This window comes from Equus quagga, chromosome 2 (genome assembly GCF_021613505.1).
Source record: "Equus quagga isolate Etosha38 chromosome 2, UCLA_HA_Equagga_1.0, whole genome shotgun sequence".
NCBI classification, from domain to species: Eukaryota; Metazoa; Chordata; class Mammalia; order Perissodactyla; family Equidae; genus Equus; species Equus quagga.
In genome coordinates this window covers 176,651,473-176,675,638 of record NC_060268.1, presented here as the reverse complement: position 1 = coordinate 176,675,638, position 24,166 = coordinate 176,651,473, and the positions used below count along the sequence as shown (strand labels likewise).

The following is a 24,166-nucleotide window of genomic DNA, read 5'->3' as shown; positions in this document are numbered from 1 at the left end:
TCTCCATGATTTTAACAAATGCTGCAGGATTTTATTTTGAAACAAAGATTTTTATCTTTAAATTATCTTGACAGGCAGTCTAGCTGCCATGTATCAAGTAGATAACTTCTGCTGGTGGTAGAAAGAGAAAAATTTCTTAGGGTCAATGAGAACACACTTCTCAGAGTCTTCTAGCTTATTCCTTTCAATAGAGACTTAGTGAGGCAAGTAGAAGTAAAGAAAAGATTCTCCAAATGACGATTTATATTTTTCTAGGAATTGTTTTTCTTCTCATATTGCCCCAAATATTTAACATCACCCCTTTCGTTTACCTTTTTCACTCAACCTCATTTTTTCTTCCTCTTGTGGCAAATATTCTGCAAACATTTTTTTTCTTCTGATTCTCACACATTTCACTACTTGGTCAATCTTTGGGCTCTTAGTGTCATTCCAGGTTGTTTGCTGAATTTGAGAAACGTGGGCCATGAATTGCATTGCCTGAAAGCCCTTCTTGCCTTCCCCGATCTGCAGCAGAGATGTGCCATCCTGTTGGCTTCCTCCTCTCCACTGGTCAGTCCGTTCTGCCCCGGGGAGTTTGTCCGATCCCTGATTCCGCTGGGCTGAGACTCTTGAGAAGGTGCCCGAGGCCCTGACTCTGCCAGTGTTCTTGAGTGCATTCTGGGAACTGCTGAGAACTCTTTAAGGACAGGCACTAGGTCCTCTTTATCTAGATATCCAGGTCCCTGGCCAAGAGGAGGTGCTGGAGGCAGAGCCTAGGCCTCCCACCGTTTACTGACCTCATGTATTTTTTCAAGAGACTCAACCTTGATGGACCCCAGTTTTTTCATCTGCAAAATTATCCTCCTAATTGCCAGAGTTCTGCTTACCGAATCCATTAAAACGTTGGTTTCTAAACTTTGGGGAGCACCAGAATCACCTGGAGGGCCTGTTAAAGCAGTGATTACTGGACCCCACTCATACAGTTTCTGATTCAGTCTGTTGGGGGTGGGGACTGAAGCTTAATATTTCTAACAGTTTCCCAAGTGAGGCTGCTGCTGGTCCGAGGATCACACTTTGAGAGCCACTGCACTGAAACCACTTTGTCGAAGCAGGTGCCAAATACTCCACTGTTTACCCCAGCAAGGGTGTGGGTCTGCCTGTGCGGGTCCCAACTGCATGAATGTCTGCCTTTGGCAACTTGTGAGCATGATGTTCCTTTTTACTTTCTCACTGAGCAGAGGTATACACATTTAACATCTTATATTCCGGGAAACTTGACTCTAGATGCCCAAAGATGTTTTGTTTTCCATTTGCTATGGACTGAATGTTTGCGTGCCCCCCCAAATCTGTATGTCGAAACCTAATGTGCAAGGTGATGGTATCTGGAGGTGGGGCCTTTGGGTGACTAGGTCATGAGGGTGGAGCCTTCATGAATGGGATTAGTGCCCTTATAAAAGAGACCCCAGAGAGAGCCCTTGCCCCTTCTGCCATGTGAGGACACAGTGAGAAGATAACCGTTGATGAAGAGACCTCTCACCTGACACGGAATCTGCTGGCACCATGAGCTTGGACTTCCCCGTCTCCAGAACTGCGAGAATAAATGTGTGTTGTTTGTGAGCCACCAGTCTGTGGTATTTTGTTATAGCAGCCTGGGCACACTAAGACACCAACCATTTTTACAGAAACTGTCTTCAGACTCTCTCTGTAATAGTTCGAGAAACATTTATCGCCTACCTTTAGGTCTCTTACAGCGTACCACCCACAGTCCCCGCCTTATCTGGACTCCGGATGCCAAAGGAGGCAACATTGGTGATTCTGAGTTTTGAGCTTTGGTTTCTCAGATAAGTTTATTTTGCCCATTCTCACCAAAGAAAGCCCCCAGGTGGGTTGAGCTAACAATTGTCATGGAGATGCCGGGTAACCTGCCTCAGCTGAAGTCACCCTCTTGGGCAACTGTGTGTCCCCTCACGGTGCTCATGCTCTCTGGATGTTTCCCAAGATTTCTGAGGTGTCAGTCCTCAGGCTGAGGTGCCCTTTGTCTCAGGTGCCCTGAAATCAGTGTTCCCATGTAGTAATGGGAACTGGGACACCAGTGATGCCCAGATTCAACGGCCCTGTCTTATCCCTTCTTTCTCTTACCCAATGACATATGAGCCCAGCCTGGGCTTCTGGAGGTGAAAGAGACCTTGTTACAGCTGGGGAAACACGCCCCGCCGAGAAGGGATGTGCTCAGTCCATAGAGAGTCAGCCAGCGGTGGGATGGATCTGAGTTGTCACTGGTGGTTGACTGCCTGTGGCTTCAGTTATACAGAGTGACTCTGAAATCACACTTATCTCCTGTCTTTAGCTTATGGTGAAATAGCTGGGAGGTGATGGCAGTCGCCACTTTTGCCTCACTTCGCAGTTTTCCTTTCAGTTTTGTAAAGGATTGTCCCCCTTGCACTCCTACTCCTTGAAAACTAGGGGACAATAAAGCAGTCATGATTTTGAATGAAGCGTTTCTGTGGTGTTTTTCTGACTCCTTTCTTGTTGCCCCAGTCCTCTGCCGTCCCCAGGCCAGTTCCTGGCAGCTGAAGCATGTTGGCCCTTGTGCTTTTGTGCTTTCATAGCCACGCAGACACGTGGTGAGCACGTGCTCAGCACATGCCTTGGTCACATACTTGTAACTCGGCAGTCCGAGATGATTGTGACATTCTCATATAGGGCTGTGCAAGGCCACTCCTCCTTCCCAAGAGGGAGCACAATTATCGTATTGTCTCTTGGCATTCTGGGTTAGCTGTGTGGGTCAGAGCAGGGGCTGTGGGTATAGTGAGAGAGAGAAATAACTTTTGCGGCTTTGTACCTTTGTGCTGCCATTTTATGAAAGGGGGAGGTTTGGGTTCCTCTGTTAGGAGCCCCTGGCTCACCTGCCTTTGTTCAGCTCAGTAAACCACCAGCCGTGCCCCTCACAGCTCAGCTTATTCACCTGGTGGTCTCACCGGCAAAAGGGAGAGCAGGTGGGGCAACTCCTGAGAGCTAGAGAGGAGCAGAGCAGGGTGGAGGCCAGGCAGGGAGAGGGGAGGTGAGTGGTGGCCTGAGGCTGCCCTGTGTGGCAGAGCCCTCCCCCTCCTGGGCCATGTGAGGGGCACTGGCATCAGCCAGGCAAGTGCCCATTTGGGCGGCGTGGGGCTCCTTCCACCAGAAGCTGGGAAGAGGCCTTCAACTCCCAGCGTCTCAGCTTGCTGGGGTATCGGACACGTCACTTACTGCCTTCCTCTTGGGATGCCCTCGCCCTGACTCTGGCTGTCAAACTCCTTTCTGTCCGTTAAGGCCCAAGACTTATGCCGCCTCCTCTGGGACATCTCCCCAGATCTTCCCCTCCTGCCTTGGGATTACAGCTCACTCCTCTGTCCTGTAGCATTCATCATATTCTGGCACTTACTTTGCCTCGTGGTGTACCTACTTGAACACTTGGTGGTTTGTGTGAATTTAGTTGAGTACATCTGCCTTCCTCCCTCAGTCCCTGGCACAGCCAGCCTGGGGTGTGTTGGACTTGGGACGGGACTCTGATACCATGAGGAAATAATGACAAAAGAGAAACACAGCACAGGGTGTGCATAGGATTTGCCTGTTAAAGTCAAGTCACCTAGGAAATACCCTTTGTTTGGAGCCCAACGTCACATACACATTTGACTTCTCTTGGACAATCCTGCCCCTTGACCCTCCTTGCACACCGTGCAGGCTCCCAGGATCTTGGGCCTCCTTGTTCCCAGGGCAAACTGGTCCCCGGGGGTGCTGCAGAGCCCAGGGCTGCCCCGGAAGTGCCGCCTCCCAGCTAGCCCTGACTGCACTGGCTCTTTCTCCTGTGAGCAGAGCATGGAAAATAAAGCCTGTGGGCAGGGCCCTGGGCCTGCTAGGATTGGGTGGGAGAAGGGCTGCCGGCTGCCCATCTGCCACTGCGCGCCCACGGAGGCTGTGATGAGCATTCGCAGGCTTCCGAGGAGGTGCAAGTATTATCAGATAAGAGGGATTTTGTGCCGACCCAGATTCTGCTGCGCTCTGCTGCTGTGGAACCCAGACAGCTTCGAGCCCAGCCCCTCTGTGGACCAGGAGGTGCGATGCTTCGGATTAGTGATAACAACAGAATTTTGATAGCTGTGGGAAACCCCACAAGCAAGAGAGTTTTCAGTAGCTTTTGGCACCAGGAAAGACAAGACCTGACTTAACATGGCGAATGTGTTTTTTGGTTTGGGAGACATCTCCTGAGCGGCAGTTTGTGCCAGGTACTAGGGACTAAGGTTGGGTTCATGCCCTCCAGAAGCCCCCAGTCTGTAGGGGAGACAGACACACTGCTAGTTCATTTCATGCTCTTATGATTCAAGCTCTGCAGAGTGGGTGAGGCCTTCCTGGAGGAGGTGACTCCAGAGCTGAATCTAAAAGATGCGTAAAAGATGAGGGCAGTTAGCCTGGCTGGAGGCCCAGAGGGGAGCAGGGGAAGCAAGGAGCAAGTTCTAGCCAGGGGAGCCGGTGTGAGCAAAGATCTGGACACATGGAACAGCATGGGGTATTTGGGGAACTACAAGCAATTTGTGTGTGTATTTAATTGATTTTTTAAGAATGGGCAGTATATGCACGTGGTACAAACTCAACAGTAAAAAGTAACCCTCCCCCTATTCTTGTCCCTCAGCTACGCATCTCCTTCCCTCTCTGGGGGAACTCTTGCCATTTTCTTGTTTATCTTCCCAAAGATATTTCATGCATGTGCAAGCATATACAGGTATATAGAATTTGGATTCAAAAATTATATTTCTGCCTAGGTCATACTGCGTGTGGTTCAAAATTCAAAACATACAAAGTGGTATTCCTTGAAGAGTCTCCTCTCACCTCCGTTCCCAGCCACCCACTTCCCCTCCCCGAAGACGACTGATGTGAAGTTTCTTCTGTATCCTTCCAGAGACTTCTATATTGTTATTACAATTATTTATTTAGTTTTCCGCAACTGGGAGCTTACTCTACCCCCTGTTCTGGTCTTTGCTTTTTCATTTAACACTGTGCTGGAAGGTGGTTTCCTGTCAGTACATATTGAGCTCTCTCAGCCTTTTGAAAAGCTGCGTCTTGTCTTTTGCATGGATGTCTCAGCATTTATTTATCCTGTCCCCTGTGTGAGGCACTTAGGTTGCTTCCTGTCTTGGCTGGGCCAAAGGGGCATATTTTTCTGCACACAAGCAGGACTGACTGTAGGGCAGATTAATTTGGCATTCAAGGCTCATGTAATTCAAGGGGAAAGCGGTAAGAGGTTGCCAGTAGAATGGCACAGAGACACTTGCCCAGGTTATGTTTTGGGTTCATCTCTCTAGAGGTTGATTTGTTCCTGTTTGTGGGCTCACACAGTGTGGCTCACCCAGGAGTGTAGTCAGCATTGCTCAGAGAAACTGCCTCTTAGGCACCCGTGCTCAGCTCTGACCCTCCCACCACTCACATCGGCGGGGCGAGACCAGACTGGGGGCTGAGAAGCAGACTGTGTGTTGGCATTGCCAGCCCTGCCTGCTGGGGCCTCGTGGACATGGATGCCACTCCTGGGCATGCTCGGCTTTGTGCTTCGCAAACAGCTCCGCTCTAGTAAATGTTTTCTTGATTTATTAATAATTGAAGTGAGCAAGAGTCTGCCCAGGCAGAGAACCTCCTAGAGTGCGGAGGGAAGAGACCCCACCATGGCTTTGCGCTCACCCCACAAAGGTTGTGACACCAATTTCTGAACTTTAGAAGGCCCAGTTATGTTATCATGTTATTTGTTTTTTAAAACATACTCTGCCTCTTAGTACATTTTATTTCACTCATGCATCAGTCGTTAGTAATTGTCGCTTCCTTGGGAGGAAAGCCTGTGGCTTACCTATGTCTGTTTTCAACCCTACCGTCATCCTTGAGGCAAAGTGACCACTGGATGAGGGCTTGTTGAATGAATGAATACAACCCCCCACATCCCATTAAGCTTTTCAGGGGTGACAGCCTGCTGCTAACTATTCATCCAGAGCACCTGAAACTTGGTTTTGATGCCCAAATGCTGACCTCTGACCATTACCTGTTACATTTCATCCATTCTGAGCCTGTCCCCTTACTCAGTCTGACAGCTTGTTTTTAAAACTTTATTGTTATTTTTGGGAGCATTTATAATCTCTGCCCACTTCCCCTCATCTTAACGCCTGGTTGACAAAGCCAGAGTTACTCGCTTTACGAGTAGCCTTTCTGCTCTTGCATGTTTGATAACTCCTCCAGACAAGGCTGCAGACCAGGGCAAGGCCCCTTCCACGGCCTGGTGAAGGCCAGGTTGCTGCTGGCTTTGTGAGGTGCTCTGAGACCGGGCTCTGTGAGCTTCCGGAGAGCAAGGCAGGCCTGCACCAAAACCCGGTTCCGATGGCTCCACCAGGGGGACAGCGACAATAACACAACAAGTACCCAGCAGCTGGCACGTTTGGCAGTTTTTCAGGCACTTTGGGGTATGTTGTGGACGGCCAATGGAGTGAATCTCTGTTTCTTCTGGGGCCTGGGCCTTCTGATGAGGAAGATGGTTGGCTCACCTTGGGAAGTGAGGTTAACTCTTTCAAGGCCCTTTGAGTCCCACTTAGAGCCATCAAGATACTGACGGAAAGGTCTGGAAGAGTTCAGCAGGGCTTCTAAGATACCTTTCCTTTAAGCTGGGTGAATCTGGTTGGCCATGTCATTTCCTCTTTAACCCCTGAGGTCTTTGCTGTAAGCTCGAGGAGGCCCTGGGTGTCATATCCAGAGTGCTTAGAAGGAAGTGGAGAGGGGTTTGCAAATGAGGTGCCCCTCCCTTCTCCTGCCCCCACGCCCTGCCAAAAAATAAAAAAGGAGCTCAAGGCCCAAGAAGCAGCTGCTCCCCCAAGCTCCTTATCTTCATTCCATGGCCAGTTCTGAGTAATTCAGAGCCAAATGCCTGGGCTTTGCTTTGAGTTGGGACCTCAGGGAAGCCCTTCTTACAGGAGCCTCTTTCTCCCTCTAAAGAGTTGACAGTCTGCTGCCGTTTTGGTCCTTCTGCAGACAGATGGCTGTTGTTACGTAGAGTGGCTCCCCTGCCATGGTGCTGCAGCTGACGACCACAGTGTTCTTAATAGAGTTTGTCCTGCCCTTTAGAACGCCCTGGAAGGTCCCAGAGAGATGGCTTTGGGGATTTGACCTGCGAGGTGCCGTGGATTCAGGTGTACGTGTTGTCACAACAGACCTGTCAGGCAGCTGCGTCCCTTTAAAGAGTTTTGTTTTGGCAGATCTTGAACATGTGGTAGAGCCTGCGGTGTGAAGGGGTAGGGCAGAGAGGGCGGAAGGCTTAACGTAGATTGGTTAGCCCTTCTGATTAATTTCTACACCAGGCCCTGTAAAAGAGTTTGCTAGATATGACTCGGTCGGATCAGGAGGGTGAAGTCCTGGTGTGTGAGCTGTGGTCAGGATGTGACCTCTGAGTGGGTGGCAGATGTGGAAACCTGGTGGCTCATGTCCCCAAGTCTCTAAAGAGCTCCTTGGTCCCCTCCTGTGTCACCTCCAGTGTTCCAGTGTGATACTGTTTTGAGTACCAGCCCCCGGGTCTCTGAGATAAAGAGATTGCTACCCTCCCAGCTGTGTCCCAAGTGCCAGCTGTTGAGAGATTACGTTCCCTCTGTGCAGCCAGGACCAGAACAGGAATGCCCCTCCCTGCCCTCAGAGCTTCTGGAGCCACACTGGTAGGAAAGCTATGCGTGTAGCCTGGACTGTGGGTGGGGAGTGTCTTTCAGGAGGGAGAGAATATAGCTGTCTGTGGACCCTAGAAGTCCATAAACATTTTGGAAAGGAAGAGGATATTCTTGTTGCGGGAGGTGGGAGATGAAGGTGTGACAACTGGTGAGTGACTAACTTCCTGGTTCTCCAAGAAGCTCCATAATTCAGAATGTTGTGATTGTCGCTCAAAGACACCAAGGTGCCTGTGTGCTTAAGGACTGAGCTTGGAAAATGCACTTGTGCAAATACCCCCATGCCCACCGTAGAGAGCAGGGCTGGTTCTGCAACCCCACTTCCCCCACCCTCGCACCCAGGTGTTACCTGCTCCCGAGAGACTGCAAAGAGATCAGAATGTGGCCTCTGGCTCCCCACTCGGCTGTATGGAAGGTCATAATTGAGGCTCTTGATGGCAGCAAGTAAGGATTTAGCCTTTGCAGTTGTCCAGTTTCTTGGGACCTTGAACACTGCAGGTCAGGTTTGAGCAGGACTAGGAAGGCTAACCTACACACAGTTCACCAGAGCAGTTGCTCCAGGACATGTGTCATCAGCTCTTATCCTTTCTCACGACTCACACAGCACCCTCAAATCTGTTATTGAGTCTCCTGCTCACTCGGGTTCTGAACCATTTGCATGTGACAGATGAGGAAACTGAGACTCAGAGAGGCAGAGTGACCCAGCTAAACCACACAGCTGGTATAATGTTGCATTTAGATGGCTCACTAGTCAGACACAGAGCTTGTCTGGTCCAGCCTGCCATTTGACAGGTGAGGGAACTGAGGCCCAGAGAGGGAAGTGACTTGGCAAATGGGGCAGAGCTGCTCAGTGCCAGAGCCAGGGCCAGAACCCATGTTTCGTGAGTCCTCTTGTCTTTACACAGACCACACTGCCTCTTGTTTGGGCTTCTCCATTTTTGTTTTTGTTTAATTTTTTTTTTGTCACCTCCCATCTTTTTTGTTTGATTAAATTCATTGTACTTGTAAAGAGGTCTGAAGACCAGGTCATGGTCATCTTAGGGTAATTGGCTTAACACTTCAGTCGATTATCTTTGGGGCCCTTGCTGTGTCTCATCGCCCTCTGTCCTCACCCTGGTTTGGAGGGGACGGCAGTGTCTGGCTCTGTGCTCACTCAGTAAGTACTGCTTCTCCTCCCCTCCCTACCCCTGTCCTTCATTTCCTTCCTTTTGAGTTTGCTCAGCAAATTCTAGTCCATAGCACACTCTTCTTTCCTAGTGTTTAGTGGGTTAAAATGGCATGAACGGTAGCGAGAATTACGGGAGTGCTTATAGGAAACTCATCTGTCAGTTATTTCTCATTGATAAATGAGCTCTTGACAAGTCATGCATGCAGTTGGCTTCAGTTTCAAGAAACAACACGGGCTGTCTCGTTCCCATGTTCAGATTTGTTTTGGCTCTGGGTCTCAACACTTTCATGTCCCTGAATAATGTCATTCCTCCCCCTCCTCTCAAAATGTTATTTGCTTAAAAAAACAGAAAATCCCTACGACGCTGTGGGAGTGACTGTGTAAAGTCCCAGAGAACAGAGTCCCGTTTTGGTTCAGCAGCTCATTTTACTGTTTTGTTTTCTTCCCCTCCAGTAAGACAGTCTCATAAGGGAGCCTGGGCCATTTTGTTCAGCCAAGGACACAGGGTGGGTCCCTTTCTAGTCAGGTAATATGACTGCCAGTCCCTCCCCAAATGTGGGCCTTTGGTGACCTTTGATTACCTGAAGGACTAGGCCAGGAAATGTATATTCGTCCAGTTACCGAGGAGAACGCCTCCAAGGGCACACTTTACCCTGGGGTGAGGGGCAAGGGATGGAGTGAGCACGCCCTCTCTAAGGACAGTACGTGCTTTATTCTTTCAGCCAGAAAGAATCCTTGTTCCTCTGAGAGTCTGATGCAGCCACATGCCAGTTCTGTGGCTTTAGTCAGGTCACTCTGCCTCTCTGAGCCTAGTTTCCTCACCTGTCACATGGAAATGGGAACCCAAGTGAGCATGAGATTCAGCAATGGATTTGAATGTCCAGCAGCCACATCCCTGGAGTGAAGTTCTTGGAGGATTCACAGGCATGTTGCCTGCCCCCAGCAGTCCATGCTGTAGCTGTGAAGGTGTGGTCTTTGTTAGCCAGTTCATAGGCATTTAACAAGGGCCTACTCTCTGCTGGGAATTCTGCTCATGTAAGGATGTCAGTACCTCTAGGGATGTTCCGTAAGGTGCTCCCACTTTACAGGCAAAGTTATATAATTTCCCAGGGTCCCACGGCTCATCTGGGACTGAGCTTGGACTGAAGTGTAGCTTCTGGACTCGGAGTCCAGCGTTCTTCCCCAATTTTGTTACTGATTCAGCAGATGGACGTGAAGCAGGTTCCTGCCGTGGCAGGCTCTCCGCTGAGACCAGAGGGTGGCTGAGGCAGTTCTGCACCCAGACTGCACATGTGGAGGGGACGGCTCCCCACAAGCAGCTTGGAATGGACTTGGAGAGAAGGGCAGGGTGGGCTGTAGTGGAGGGGCAGCAGGAGGCAGAGGCCCAGGGAGATGGGGGCAGATGGACACAGATTCTGGCTGGTGTAGGAAGAAGGCAGCACGACTCCCCCAGGTCTGGGAGCACCCTGGTTTTCCTGGGAGGCACTTCACCTTCTGCATGGCACCCAGCACAGCTGCCCATCCATATGGTGAAGGATGGAAAGCAAAGACTTTGTGTCCTATCCCCACCCTCTCCAAGACACCCTCTTGCCTCCCCACACCCCTCCTGCAGTGGGACCCCTAGTGCTGTGTTTCAACATTAAGTTTCAGAAAGTTGAGGTTTGGCCTGGGGTGCCTCAGGATGAGCTATATAGAGAAGGGCCATATTGCGAACCTAGCATCTATGCTTCAGCGTTTGGTCAGTTTAAGTGATAGACCACATACTTAACAGGATAATTATGATGAAATTTATGGATCCTGGAGAAGAAAGGTTAGTGTTTAAGACAAAGACTTTGGGGTTCAGCAGATGTGGCTTGAGTCCTTGTTTTACTCTTCACAACTGGGTGACCATGAGTCTGGGCCTCAGTTTGTCCCTCCATAAAATGGGATGACCATGGTGCCCACTCATAGGGATGCTCTGAGGATGCAGTGAGCAGAGGGCCTGGCACTGTTGCTATGGCTACTCATGTTATTCATGCTCTGTTGAAAGGTAGACAGTGTGTCACCTGTTGTTTCTGCATATACAGACCAAAAAGATACTAGGAAAATGATAAAGAAAAATTTATTTTTCTCTGGAATCTGCCTGTATTGTGGAGTTTCCTTAAATCAGTACTGTTTGGTATTGCGCATGTCCTTGGTGTTAAAAGTACTAACTAAAGAGATTTTGTCTCTGTTTTTCTGTCTGTGTACTAAAGGTGGTGAAAGGATAGCTGTCTTTTGTCACTTATCTTGCAGTAGGACCTGAAGACCTGGGAACCTAGGCTGAGGGAGTTAGTTTAAATGTTCCACTGCAGTCTGGGAAACGCACATTCCCGGACACGTTTTCTTATTGAAACTCCAGACTCTTTCTAATATCGGCTCGGTCTGGGAAAGTATGGGCTTTCGATAAAGTTCCTAGGCAGCTTTTAACTTTTATCCCTTAAACTCAGATGATTTAGTTATAAAAACAGCAAGCAAAAGGCATCCCCAGACAGATTAAATTCCCTTCTCTTGGCAGACAGGAACCTTGCCTGCCGACCACAGGATTCAGCTCCCCTCTCAACCTTTCTATTCGTTTGTCACAGGGTCTGGCAGAAGGCAGCATGACCCACTGAGAAATGTGCTTCCCCAAATGTTCATAAATTTGCTTCTAGATCCTGTCTACAGATAGCTTTTGTCACATCAACAACTAAAGTTATGAAGGTTTAAAAGTGCATGCGGCCTTCCTGAAGACCTTGTAGAATCGCTGTTTTCCTCCCATTTCCTTTGCTTAATAGGAGGGGGAAATGGAAGCTCTGAGGGGAATGTCTTGCTTGGGCCGTCAGGAAAATCTCTGTCAGTGCCAAGGTCATGGGTAGGCTTTTCTCTGAGTCCTGTGTTTAGGGCGGTGAGGTATTCTTCTGCTGTAAAACTAACTAGTGCAAGTAGTAAACACAGGGGAAAGATCCTGAAAGAAGGAAAATTATTATTAATTGTCTTGGTGATTTCCAGCCGAGTGGTCACTTTCTTTTTAAGAGATAGCCCTTCAAAATGCATTACCAAAGCATTTGGTAAACTCCTTTCATCGTCTTAAAAGCTGTATAAAATTTTAGAGTTTACATAACTTTTTTTCCATATATAAATGCGTTTAGGATTTCCTATTTGCAGCTTTCCTATTTGCCAGAAGCCAAATGTCTCCGACCACAGTGATATCAGACAGCTGGGTTCAACGGCTGCAAACATGAAGGCTCATTGAAGACTGCAGAGCAAACGCAAGAGGGTTTCATGTGAGGAAGGACTTGTGTGAGAGAGCAGAGCTGTCCCCTGTCCCTGTGGTGTCAGAGAGCGAGTGGCCTGAGGAGGCAGACCTGGATTCAGATCTTGCCCTCATCCCTGCTAGCTGTAGGATCTCGGCCAAATACTTGATTTATTTTCTTGAAGCCTCAGTCTTCTCATCTGAGAAATGAGAATACTACTAACAGCAATGCCTGTTCACAGGAATGTGAGAGATTAAATGAGAGGAGCCCAGCCGCTGGTTGGTGCTCAGGGAGGAGGGAGGTGGAGGCAGAGAGGTACTGTAGTAGAATATCATAAGCAGAAGACTGACACTGACGCGATGTGTGAGCCTGTTGGGGCAGAGGAGTTTCTGGGGCTGGGGTGCCATGGTGCTGGATCTGGGGCCTCTTGTTGACTGTGGACAGTGTCACATGGTGCCCGCTGACCATCTCTATGTACCCTCTCACTCTAAGGCCTTTCTCTGGGCACAGTGCTGGGGGCTCAGGACTGTCCTTGGGCAGACACACCCTTGGGGTAAGGACTTAGGGGTGGGCAGGGCCCATTGTCACCACATTTGCACCCAGGGAACATGAGGGTGATCAGGGAAGTGGGGTCACGGGTCAGTGGAAAGTCTGTCTTTGCCGTTTGCTCTTTCAGTGGAAATCCTGGGGAAGATGAATCACTGAGTAGAGGCTCCTGGAGTCGGAGCCAGAGAGCGCATGTCCCCCTGAATAGGCTGGGCACCTGCCGAGGGGAGACCTTCACAAGCCCGCCTCCTGCAAACAGCAGACACCCCAGATGCGTGTGGAGGCGGGGCAGGAGGCCCTCTGTGTACCGTGAGCACTGTGCAGGGAGTCTCAGTGAAGAGGTGGGAGGTAAATGACGGGACAGGGAAGTGACAATATAAGATTTAAAGACAGGTCAAGGAGACTGCAGAAGACGTGCTGCGATGAAGTTGACGGAAGTGCTGGCCACAGTGGCTACTTGTGCAAAGGAGAATGAGCACCGACTTCTGGGGCCACCTCTGTACTGTGCTCTTTCATACACATTTTCTTATCTAAGTCTTCCAGCAGCCCACAGAGCAAAGGTATCACTTGCATTTTAAAGATGAAGAAACTGAAGTCAAATGACTACCTCCAGGTGAAAGCCAGGGCTGCCTAATCCCACAGCAAGTGTCCTCGCCCCACCTTGTGTGTGGTCTCCTTGGTATAGCAACTGCAGCCACGTGGGCTGCTTTTTTTTTACAGTTTTTGTATTTACATATGGTACAATTCACTCTTTTGGTGTTTAGTTCTATGAGTTTTGACAAATGCATAGATTGAGCTTTTTAAATTTAAATTTTAGGTGTTGAGATCTTTATAAACTCACATGTAGAGGTAGGAAATGATAGAAATCCTGTGTCCCCTTTACTGTGGTACTGTAGTGGCATATCATAAGCAGAAGACTAACACTGACGCAGTCAAGATACAGAGCATTTCCATCACCGCAGGGATCCCTTCTGTTGCCTTTTTGTAACCACACCCACCTCCCTCTTTCTCCCAGACCCCCGTCCTAAACCCTATCTCAAACCCCTGGCCACCGCGAATCTGTTCTTCATTTCTATAATTTTATCATTTCAAGAATGTTATGTAATGGAATCATGCAATAATTAAACTTTGGGGGTTGGTTTTTTCACTCAGTGTAATTGTCTGGAGATTCATCCAAGTTGTAGGTATCAATAGTTTGTTCCTTTTCAATGCTGTGTAGTATTCCATAGTGTGACTGTAGTATGGTTTGTTTGACCATTCACCCACTGAAGGATATCTGGGTGTTTCCTAGTTTTGACTATTATGAATAAAGCTGTTATGAAATTGATATGCCGGTTTTTGTGTGAACATAAGTTTGCATTTTTGGGGGATGAAGGTCAAGGAGTACAATTGCTGGGTCGTATGGTAGTTGCTTGAGTGGGCTTTTGAAGTCTGCGTTTAGGATGGAGAGGCAGGTGAGGGGTGGGGGCCATGCTGCAGGTGGGCTCTGGTGGGGAGCATATGCCTGGGAGCTGGTCTCTGTGGGGTCAAATATTAGCTCACCCTGTGTACCCTGGGCTGGTTGCTTTATCTGTAAAATGGGGATGGGGGATCCTGTTGTGTAGCTAATATGGATAAAGCATCTGATGCTTGGCGGCTGCTCAGTAGGTAGAAGCTGTTTTTAATATGGGCTGAGAAAAAACCTAGCAGGCCAGAGCAGGGTCTCTGCCCCAGAGGTGGCCTCAGGAGCCCATCACCTTGCCACCGTGGGCTCTGGGGCACCTCCTTTTTACCTTGGGAAGAGCTGTGCACCCAGTTGTCCCTTCACAGGCTGAACCCCCAGCTGAGAAGCCCCTGCCCTGTTCTCAGACTGAGCTCTAAGTCTCTGGATGGGTACCGGCATTCCCCAGTGAACTTGGCCAGGCCCATGCCACGGATCAAAGGAATCCCAGGGAATTCCAGATTGTGCCAGGCCCTGCTGGTCTGGATTCACCTCACAAGGTCTGAGAATGTCCCCGCATCATTTCAGATGTTACTACGATTTAGCCTAATTCCAGAAATGTGTATCAAGCTCTTACTGTAATTGGGGGACTATGTTAGGTGTGCAAAGGGTTCAGAAAAAGTCACTCTGAACAGATCATAGGCACCAACTCCAGTCTGTTGGGGAGCCCCTGTGGCCGCGTGACAAAGTCTGTATTCAGTCTGGCATTCAGAGCCCTCGGTCTGGTTTGAATGTGTCTTTCCAGCCCCTTGTCCTGCTGCCCCCTCTCCGTGTACCCTGTACACCAGCCACCCGTGTGCTCACCGTCCCCACATCATGTATGCGGCAGCTCCCTGTGCTTTGCTCCCACTCTTCCCTCTGCCCCCCTGCCTCTTTGCCTCCTGTTGAAATTTGCCTGTTTTCTTTTTAACCAAAAAAGTACCAAATGCGCTGGACGAAATACTCAAACAGCATGTGAGGCTGTACAATCAGGGTGCCTGCTCCTGCTCCAGAACCACAGTCCCTGGCTCGAGGCAGCAGTGGTGATGGGACTGTGCTGCCCTCCTAATCTTGCTGTTGTCCCTGTGCAGTGTGTCTTGCAGAACAGTTCACATCTGTACCAGTAGAGTGGCCTCGTTAAAATGGTGGTGCAGCAACATGGTATTCCTTTACATAGCGATGCTGACTTGTGTAACCAGCTCCCTGTTGATGGCACTAGGTTGTCCCCACTCCTGGGCTCTTACAGGCAGCGCTGGGGGGTTGGCCTCTGTTGCAAAGTGGTCTGTTTATGACTCAGCTCCGGTGCCCCCTCCTGTCTGCCCTCGGTAGATGTAGCACCTGCATTCACAGTGCTATCTTTCCATGACCCGACCTACCTTCTCCTTTCAGCGCCTGCCCTGTTTGCTGACCACTCAGTTCCCAGCTTATGGTGCTACGGTATTCACCCCGCTGCTGCCTCTGTGAGCCCTATTCTCTTGAGGGGCTGCGGTGAGGATGGAGCTTCGAGAGACTGAATGCCTGCACCACTGCCTCAGTCCGGCTTCATTTTTGCTGTGTATTGGCTGCATCCTGATGGGCTAATATGTTTCCATGGCAATAGATTTCCACAGCATTGTCTTTACTGGCCACCTACTGTTTCACCAGAGGGATCGGCTGTAATATAGCCAGTCCCCTCTTGATGGAATTTAGGTTTAAAAAATGTGATGGGATTTCCCTTTTAAAAAATTTGAGAGGACAGATGCTTGGGTGTCCATTGCTGAGGAAGGATCAGGGCCTACAGGCTGCCCCATGAAACTAGTAACAGTAGCTGCTGTTTATTGAGCACTTCCTCAAATGAACCAGAGCTTCCTGCCGAACAAAGGGCTTGAACTCAGTTTTCATATGATACACTAATCTTCTGAGGCAGACCCTGTTGTCCCTATTTTTTTTTTTTTAAAGATTTTATTTTTTTCCTTTTTCTCCCCAAAACCCCCCAGTACATAGTTGTATATTCTTCGTTGTGGGTCCTTCGAGTTGTGGCGTGTGGGACGCCACCTCAGCGTGGTTTGATGAGCAGTTCCATGTCCACGCCCAGGATTCGAACCAACGAAACACTGGGCCGCCTGCAGCGGAGCGCGCGAACTTAACCACTCGGCCACAGGGCCAGCCTCTGTTGTCCCTATTTTGTGGGGAGGGAAACTGAGGCTCAGAGAGTAGGTAACTTGGCAAAGATCACTTGTACAATACATTTCAAGAGCTGGGATTCCAACCTATGTGTGTTTGACTCAGGACCTGGGCTTGTGTCCACCAAACCCTCCTGCCTCTTTAGGGAAGAAGGAATAGGAGGGTGGGCGGGTCACCCCCCAGGCCTTGGGCCAGTGGCTGGCTGCCCCAGAACTGGATTGAGGTTGCACCCAGAAAGAAGACGGCTGCCATCAAGCCTCGCTTCTGCCACTGAGGTGGCACAAAGGGTCCCTTTGAAGGGAGAGTCCACCAGCACCCCTCCGGGCGCTCTCCTGCCTGGCACAGGCTCTGGCCCTACTTCCGCTCCCAAGCCAAGCGTCCAGGGGGCTGGCGGGCATTTATGGCTCGGCTATCTGGCCAGAACTATGGCTATCGGAGGAGTGGTCTGAAATTCTTTCCTTGAGCAGATCACACTTGGTGGGAACGTGTCACTTCTAGATTGATGTGGTCTAGAAACTGCGCATCGGGTCTCCCAGTGTGACCAGGAGCCTCAGCCTCCAGTGGGCCTCGCTGCCCCAACAGTCAGTCCTTTGAGAATGTATTGATCCTCCTCCCCTTCCCTGCTTTTGCACTTTGGATGAACCTTGTTTTCGAAGAACAGTAGAAGGTAATTTTCCTGTGCTTGCCAGCTGGCCCGTAATTGAGCAATTTCAGTAACACCCACTGTAAAGTCTAATCGAAGTAAACAGGAAAATATGATTTACAATCTGGACGGCAAGTAAATACCAGGGTGCAATTAATTTTTACACAGAGCAGCAGATTCTAAAACATTTTCCTGCACCAAGCAGTTTGTTTTTCGTTACAGATCAGGAGCTGCCTTTTTATTTATTTATTACTATTACCATCATTATTTTTTACTTTTTGATGGTGATCTTCAGGTTGCTTGTATCCATGTGACTTCTGTTGAAGGTGTAACCACAGAGGGGTGGGGTGGGGAATTAGGATCAGAGAAATTACTTTGTAAGGTGTGATTTTTCAAACTCGAACTGAAAGCTGCACTCTTTCAGCATTTGCTTGGTGGGAGATGATGGTGGACCAGGGAGGAGGTGCTGATGGGCTGTGCAGAATGGTGATATGAGGTGGGTCCTTTCACTGCTGGAGCTCAGAGTGGTGCGGGCAGCCCCTCCACAGGCTGGGGCTAGGTTTGACTCATTCTGGGGAAAGGAACAAAGCTACCGAGGCCCCCAGTGTTGTAAATGTGTCATTGTGGAAGCATGGTGCTTCCAAGGATGGGAAATAGGACTCTCCTGATTCTTCCAGTAGCTTCTTTTCATAACTGGGTGGAGAGCAGTAGCTGTCCTGCTGACTGTGGGTCCCCTGCTGCCCGTTGGCTGCCTGAGGGCTGACCCCTTCAGTTTTGACTGTGAGGTTGGTTCACCTCTGGCCCTCAGCCTGCTTAGGCATACACTGAAGCTGTCTGCAAAGCCATCTCAGTGTAAGATGTTACACGACTTGAGCACCCTTTGGAGCCAGCAGATTGTGAGCAACTCAGACTCTGAGATATGTCTTAAATGTGCCATGTGTCTGAACTGAGATTCATTGTTATACTCACCAGGGCGTTGGCTTTGATGTCCCAGGGCCAGCAGGGTGGGTGGGGACTCTGAGAAGGTGATTCTGTTCTTCGTGGCCCTCTTAGAATGCATCTCCTTCAGCAGGCAGGTGGTTCCATTCTCGACCAGGGTTCCGGCATGGAGGGGAGCGGGCAGCTCTCTCAGGGTGCTGGTCTTTCTCAGTCCTGAATCTCTTTGCCTTTCCTTTGTCTTTCCAGGGAATTGACCACACTTGGCCATTTCCTGAAAGAGCCCCACCCTGAGGGTGAGTGGCCGATGGGGAGCTGTTTCTGCTGGTGTCTGTCACCTTGGAGGTGCTCAGGACGTCGCCGCTGCCCAAGGCTGTCCAACTGAAGATGGCTCGTGCCCACCCTGGAATGGAGCCCAGTGCCTGAGGTCCTTACCATGGTGATGATCCTAAGTAAAAGCCTCGACAAACAGGGAGCTGACTCCATAGCATGCAGGACCTTCAACCCTGAGCTGGTAAGGACCCACTGGGCCTCATTTCTCTGATGGCCCTTTTTGAGGCCTGATGTTCAAGTGGGGCTGTGGACTGAACATGTAGACTTAGCACGCTGAGTCCAGAGCACCCCAGAGCAGAGCTCTGTGAGACATTGCAGGCAGGCCAGTGGGGCAAGGTAACCAAAGCCTGGCTAAGTATTTGCAAGAAGGAAGTAGCCAGCCCAGATTGGAGTCCTCTGGTGAGTGAGGAGGGAAGGCCAGCACCCTGGTAAATAATACCAAGCATGGTTCTGCTGCCTCTGCCAGGCTGAGGCCAACATTCTTTCTGGTCTCCACCCGGTAAGGGGAGGTGGTTTCTAGAAGGGGGGTGGTGCCCCGAGTGGGGGCCAAGATAAGGCCGTACCTCCAAAGGGTGGTGCGGAGCGAGAGCTGTTGCCTCAGGAATGTCAAGAGTGGGAGACGATGGAGAAAGAAGGCGTGGCCCGGCGGCCAAGGTGGTGGGCCATGGTGACAGCTGCCCTCCGGCTGCCCTCTGCCAGAGTTGGCCTCTGACAAAGTGACCTGATGGGCTGGGCCAGAGAGGCAGACAACACGGCCTTTTCAGACTGAGAACAAAACAGCCTCCTAACCCTCCTTCCAGCTCTAATTCCTCAGAAGTGAGTGGGGCTGCTCTCCTGTGGAGGGAGCAGGAAGAAGTCTTACTCAGGCATAAACACGCTTGTGGAGTTTTGCAGATGGGTAAGTCCCCAGGACTGTCTGCAGCGTCTATGGTCAGCGGGGGGCCCACTGTCCAGGGTCACTTTGCCCAGCACCCTTCATGACGCCCTTCACAGCCCCTTATGAGAACCTACACTAGCACCTCCGTGGGCTTCTCTCCTCGACTTCACACCAACAACCAAGCCGAGCACAGGCAGGCGGGTCTCTGGCCCTCGCAGGAGTGTCTGAGAGCACCGAGACCTGTGTCTACTCCATAGGCCTTCACAGAGTACCTTGGGTGTGTCAGGCACTGGGCTGGAGGAATTCCACAAAGAAAGATGCGTCAGGTCTCTGCCCATCACTGCTTCCTTTCCAATTTGCATTTAATATCTAATGTAATTAGATTCCCTCTCACTGTCCCCACTGCTGCCACTCTGGTCCTACCTGCTGTCCTCTTGCGCCTGGATCTTGTGGTAACTGGTCCCCAGTGTCTGGCGCTTTTAGCCTGTTCTCCACCCAGCAGCCAGAGGGAATACAAGTCAGATCTGTCCTCCTTCTGCTCAGAACCTTCCACTGGTTTTCCGTCTCAAGCGGAGCAAATGCTAAAGCTCTTACTAGGATGTACAGGGCCCCACAGACTCTGTTCCCCAAGACCACTCTGCTCTCTCTCTGCTACTCTCCTCCATTCAATCTCTTTAAGCCACACTGGGCTCATTGCTCAAACATGGCAAGCATGAGCTTGCCTCAGGGCCTTTGCACTTCTTTCGTGGCCTGGGACTCTCCCTTGTAGTAGGAGTCTCTCTCTCCCTTCCTTCTCTGATGACTTGGCCTAAACTGTGATTCCAGCCTGCCCCTACTATCCCCCAACACTTCGTCCCTTCCCCTATCTGCCCTTTCCTCTTAGGCACTTAGGCTTTTAGAACATTTTGATCTTGTTTGTTGAGTGATTCCTGCGCTAGCATGTGAGCTTCATGAAGGTGAGGAATTTTGTCTTTTGCTTGTTGCTGAATACCCAGTGCCTGATACCGGGGCCTAGTACATGGCAGGTGCTCAGTGAACATCGTAGAGTGAATGAGCGTGGGTTCCAGGAGCCCAGTGCTTCTCAGCTTGTCATTGTTTTAGTCCCTCTCTGACTGCCGCTCAGGTTCACAGCTGAGGTTGCCCTGTTTTCTGTGGTTGGTGGCTGTTTTCCTGGTGAAATCTGAACACATCTCCAGTAGCTCTGCCCAGAAAGGAACGTCCTCCAGAGTGAGGGCCTTCTGAGGTCCCTAGGGAGGACCCCTGCCCAGGCCCAGCTGTGCTGTTGGGACAGCCCCGCTGAGCTTGGTCTTGTCTCAGGTGGCCTGCCTGGGCTTGGCCGTGAAGCTGGATCCAGGGCACATGGGCCCAAGGTCAGCTGAGACACTCTTTGAAGAGACATGCCCTGAGGCCCTGCCAGGAGGAGCATGGCCTCCTGGCCGTAGCCAGGAAGGAAAACTTGTCTTCTCAGAAAAGGAAAGGAAGGGAAGTCAAGGGAAGCAAATGGGTCGTCGAAAGGGGCTCTGCTGTGCTCACTCCTGCAGCTTTACAGATGAGGTCCCTTTCTTCCCAGACCCCCCCCCCCCCCCCCTTCCTGGGAAGTCATAGGCTTTTCATTGTCGCCCAGCCCCTGGCACAGTGCTCGGCCATCCTCCTTTTCCCTCCACTTCACTCCCAGATGGCAGGGCAGCCGTGGGGAGTGGCTCCCTGTGGAGAGCGGGCTCTCTTGTCTGTCTGTTGGCGCATCACACCTTGTAGGCCGTGTACCTGGCCTGGCCTAGTTCTGCTTGCACAGCGCAAGTGGAAGCACAGTGTGGGAAAGCGGGCAGGCAGGCTTGGGTGGGGAAGCGTGTTCTATGTGCTGTTTGCAGAGGTCCTGTCACCCCTCCCTCTCCTGGAGCCCCCCCACCCGCTGAGGGGCAGGGGTGTATCTGTCTCTATCCTGTTATACAGACAGGAAACTGTGGCTCAGAGAGCCCAGGGGACGGGGGCCCAAGGTCGCACAGCTGGCAAGCAGGGTGCCAGGGTGCAGGCTTCAAGTCCAGGCCCTTGTCTACTCCGTGCAAGGCCTTCACGCACACCCCAGCCTGGCTTCTCAGGACTCTGCTGGGCCCTGGGGAGAGGCACAGGCTGTAAACAACCAAAGAAAGACCCAAAATAATCTCAGTCTAGTGGTGACATCCACAAGACAGAATGTAAGATAAACCCATGTTAGAATTTGCTCTGAACAGCCAGTGAGCTTGAGAGGAAGTTGAGGGGGGTTTTGCTTCAGCTTCCTAAACTGGTAACATCATCCTCATGTAAATACCATCAAGATAACAACAGGAAAGATGGAAAAGCATTTCTCTTTTGTTTTCTAATCAGACTAAGAAGATAACAGAAGTGGGGGTTTAAGATTAAAAAAGAAAACCTGAATCACCACAGGCCACTTTGGAATTATGAGAGCAGGCCCCAGAGCATAGCAGTGGGGAGAGAAAGTCTAAAGCTGCAGGTGAAAGTCACCGGGCACCACCTGGGGCGACTTGGAAACGCTATGTGGAAAAGCCCAGAGCTCCCTCCCCTGGGACCTGTCCGGGGCCCCTCCCTGTCCTCTTAGGGGCATGTGCAATGGTCTCTTGTTCTCTTTTTCCTGAAAACTAAATACTGGTGACAATAACTGCCTCTACTCCTGAGAGAGATATAGGAAAACAGAAAAAGGGACTGACATGCGCTCCCCTGCATAGGGCCCACCTGGCCTGGGAGAGATGGCCGAGGGCCCACTGCGCCCCCAGCCCTGGCTCGGCTTGCACAATGAGCAGCGATGACGGCACTCAGTTCCCCTTTTCCCCACTCCGCCAGGGTGCTTTCCTCTGCCGAGTGGGCTCTTCCTTCTAGAGTTCTAACATTAGTTGCTGCTGCTGGAAGGCAGCCCAGACGTTTGACCTTGGGAGCAGCTTTCCCCCAGCTCCTTCCGCACGCCCACGCTCAGGCCCAGGGCCTGTTCTCTCACACCAGAGTGACCATCTTCCCTGGCCAGGCCTCCCCAGCAAGCCTCCTAACCCGCTCTCAAGTCTGGTGACCAAAGAGGGCTGTGGGCGCACTGCTCCAGGGTGGAGGGCAGCATGTGCCTCCAGGCCTCCTCACTTTCCCCAGACTCAAGTTTTTCCCACAACAGCTGGCACTGGTTTTGGGAGCAGGTACTTCCTTCTGCGCTTGTCAGATTAGGATGCCAAGGTTAGGTTATTTATCCAGTCGGAAGAGTTAGTGGCCATGTCAGGCCTTGCACCCAGCTGCCTGGGCACCGAGGGTCTTCACAAACAAACTGGTGCCTTGGCTAACCCTGAAGCCTGGGGAGCGAGGGCTGCGCACCATATCTCCATCAGCGTCTTTGAGAGCCTCCACCCAAGGGCACTGCTCCCTTCTCAGCTTCTCTTCTTCCTCTCTGACTAGCTCTCCCTTCTGCTTCCACTGCCGCAGTCTCACCGTGTTCTGTTTCGGAGGCTGGGTGCTCCGCCTGTTCCCCTCAAGTGCGTGAGTGTGAGCTTGTCTGCGTTGCATTGTGCTCCCTGTAACGCTGTGTCAAGAGAAGGAAAAAGTGACGTGACTGCTTTAGTCAATAATCTACAGAAGAAAGTTATGAAGAAGCACGATTATAGCCAGAGAGGAGCTCTGCCATTTTCTGTCTGAGCTCGTTCCTCATTAAATAAAGACCTGAATTGTGTCTTTATTAAAGTCAGGGCTTCTTTCCTTAGGCCCCTGAAGCCTCCAATTTGATTTCCAGCTTTTGCCTTTCTTAGGGAAGATCTGATTCCAAAACCTTTCTCGTGATCTTAGGAATCTCACAGAGACCAGGCTCTGCCTGGGGCTAGGCTTGGGAACAGAGGCCTCACAGTGGGAGAAATACCAAGGGGAACTGTGTTCATTGTCCTGTTTCACTGCAAACGCCAGGCAGGGCCTGGGTGCTCACTTCTGTGTGTATGCTGAGTGTCTTGTGAAACCTTAGAGGGTGAGAGTTTCCCCCAGGGCCTGTCCGGCCTGACCACACAGTGATTGGCTCATCCTTCCTGCAGTGGGTGTGGAGGGTTCGAAGGGTTAGGAAGGCTGGCTGCAAAATGGCACAAACCAGTGGGAATTTTATCATTTACCAAGTATAATGGGAATAAAACTGGAGCCCAGTGGGAACCTCAGTGTTGGACCCAGGGAAACCTGCCAGTAGTCAGATACCCTGGGAAGCCATTGGGTATATGATGTTCTGCCTGCCCACTGCCAGCCCAGCCTCATAGATGAGGCTCAGAAAGCAAGATGAGGACCCTGATCCCATCTTGAAGTCTGGTCAAGCACGAAATTGGCCAGGGTTCCTCAGTTGTAAGCAACAGAGACCATCTCTGGGTAACTTATACCAAAAGAAAATTCACTGGAGTGACCCAAGAGTGCTATAGGCCTGGAGGAGAGTTGGTGAATGAGGCCCCAGAAAGGGCAGGACAGAGCAGCTAGGAGGATTTTGGAAGCAGGTACTCACGGCAGGCTCAGGACGTCCCTGCTGGGTGACCAGTCCCAGCACCCCCTTGGTCCAGGAGTCAGAGCCCTGGACTGAGGATTGTCTGGTCAGCCACATCTGCATCCTGGGCCCACCCCGTGCCAGGGGAGATCAAGGCATCGTCCCATCAAGACATTCTCCAGTGAAGGAGGTGGGGGGAGGAGTCCCAATGCAAAATTGGAATGCTGTTAGAGAAGAAAGGGGACTGCACCGTGGGGCCATGCATTTTTACATGCTCAACAAGGGGAGCAGGAGTGGGGCTCACCTGGAACAGGGGACGTAGAGAAGGTGTTCCTTCAAGTTGTAAAATCTCAGTGTGAGCAATCGCCAGTCCACCCATGCTCTTGGGTGTGGAGTCAGAGGTCGGCATAGGGGTTGACCCCAACTCTGGCTGGCTGGTGCTCTCTCCCCTTCCCCACTGAGTTTAGATTTGGCATGAGCCCAGCAATTTTGGGAGGCACTAGGTTCTGCCCCGTGAAAATCTGTTTCCATTGGCCCTGCGTCCGCTGGGTTTGTGGCAGCAGGAGTGAGACAGGCTTGGGCTGACAGGTGTCCATAGCAGTTGGTCAACAGATAGTTA

The 24,166-nt window shown here is 50.9% G+C and overlaps 1 protein-coding gene across 3 annotated transcripts in view; it reads left to right on the top strand.

Moving 5' to 3' along the window:
* Positions 1–24,166, top strand: part of FAM53B (family with sequence similarity 53 member B) — a 121,298-nt gene that overhangs the window by 17,190 nt on the left and 79,942 nt on the right. For all 3 annotated transcript variants that reach the window (XM_046653472.1, XM_046653474.1, XM_046653473.1), the window contains exon 2: positions 18,113–18,377. In XM_046653472.1, the coding sequence (XP_046509428.1) occupies positions 18,300–18,377 (78 nt within the window). In that variant the 5' untranslated portion in view covers positions 18,113–18,299. The remainder of the gene's footprint in view (positions 1–18,112; positions 18,378–24,166) is intronic.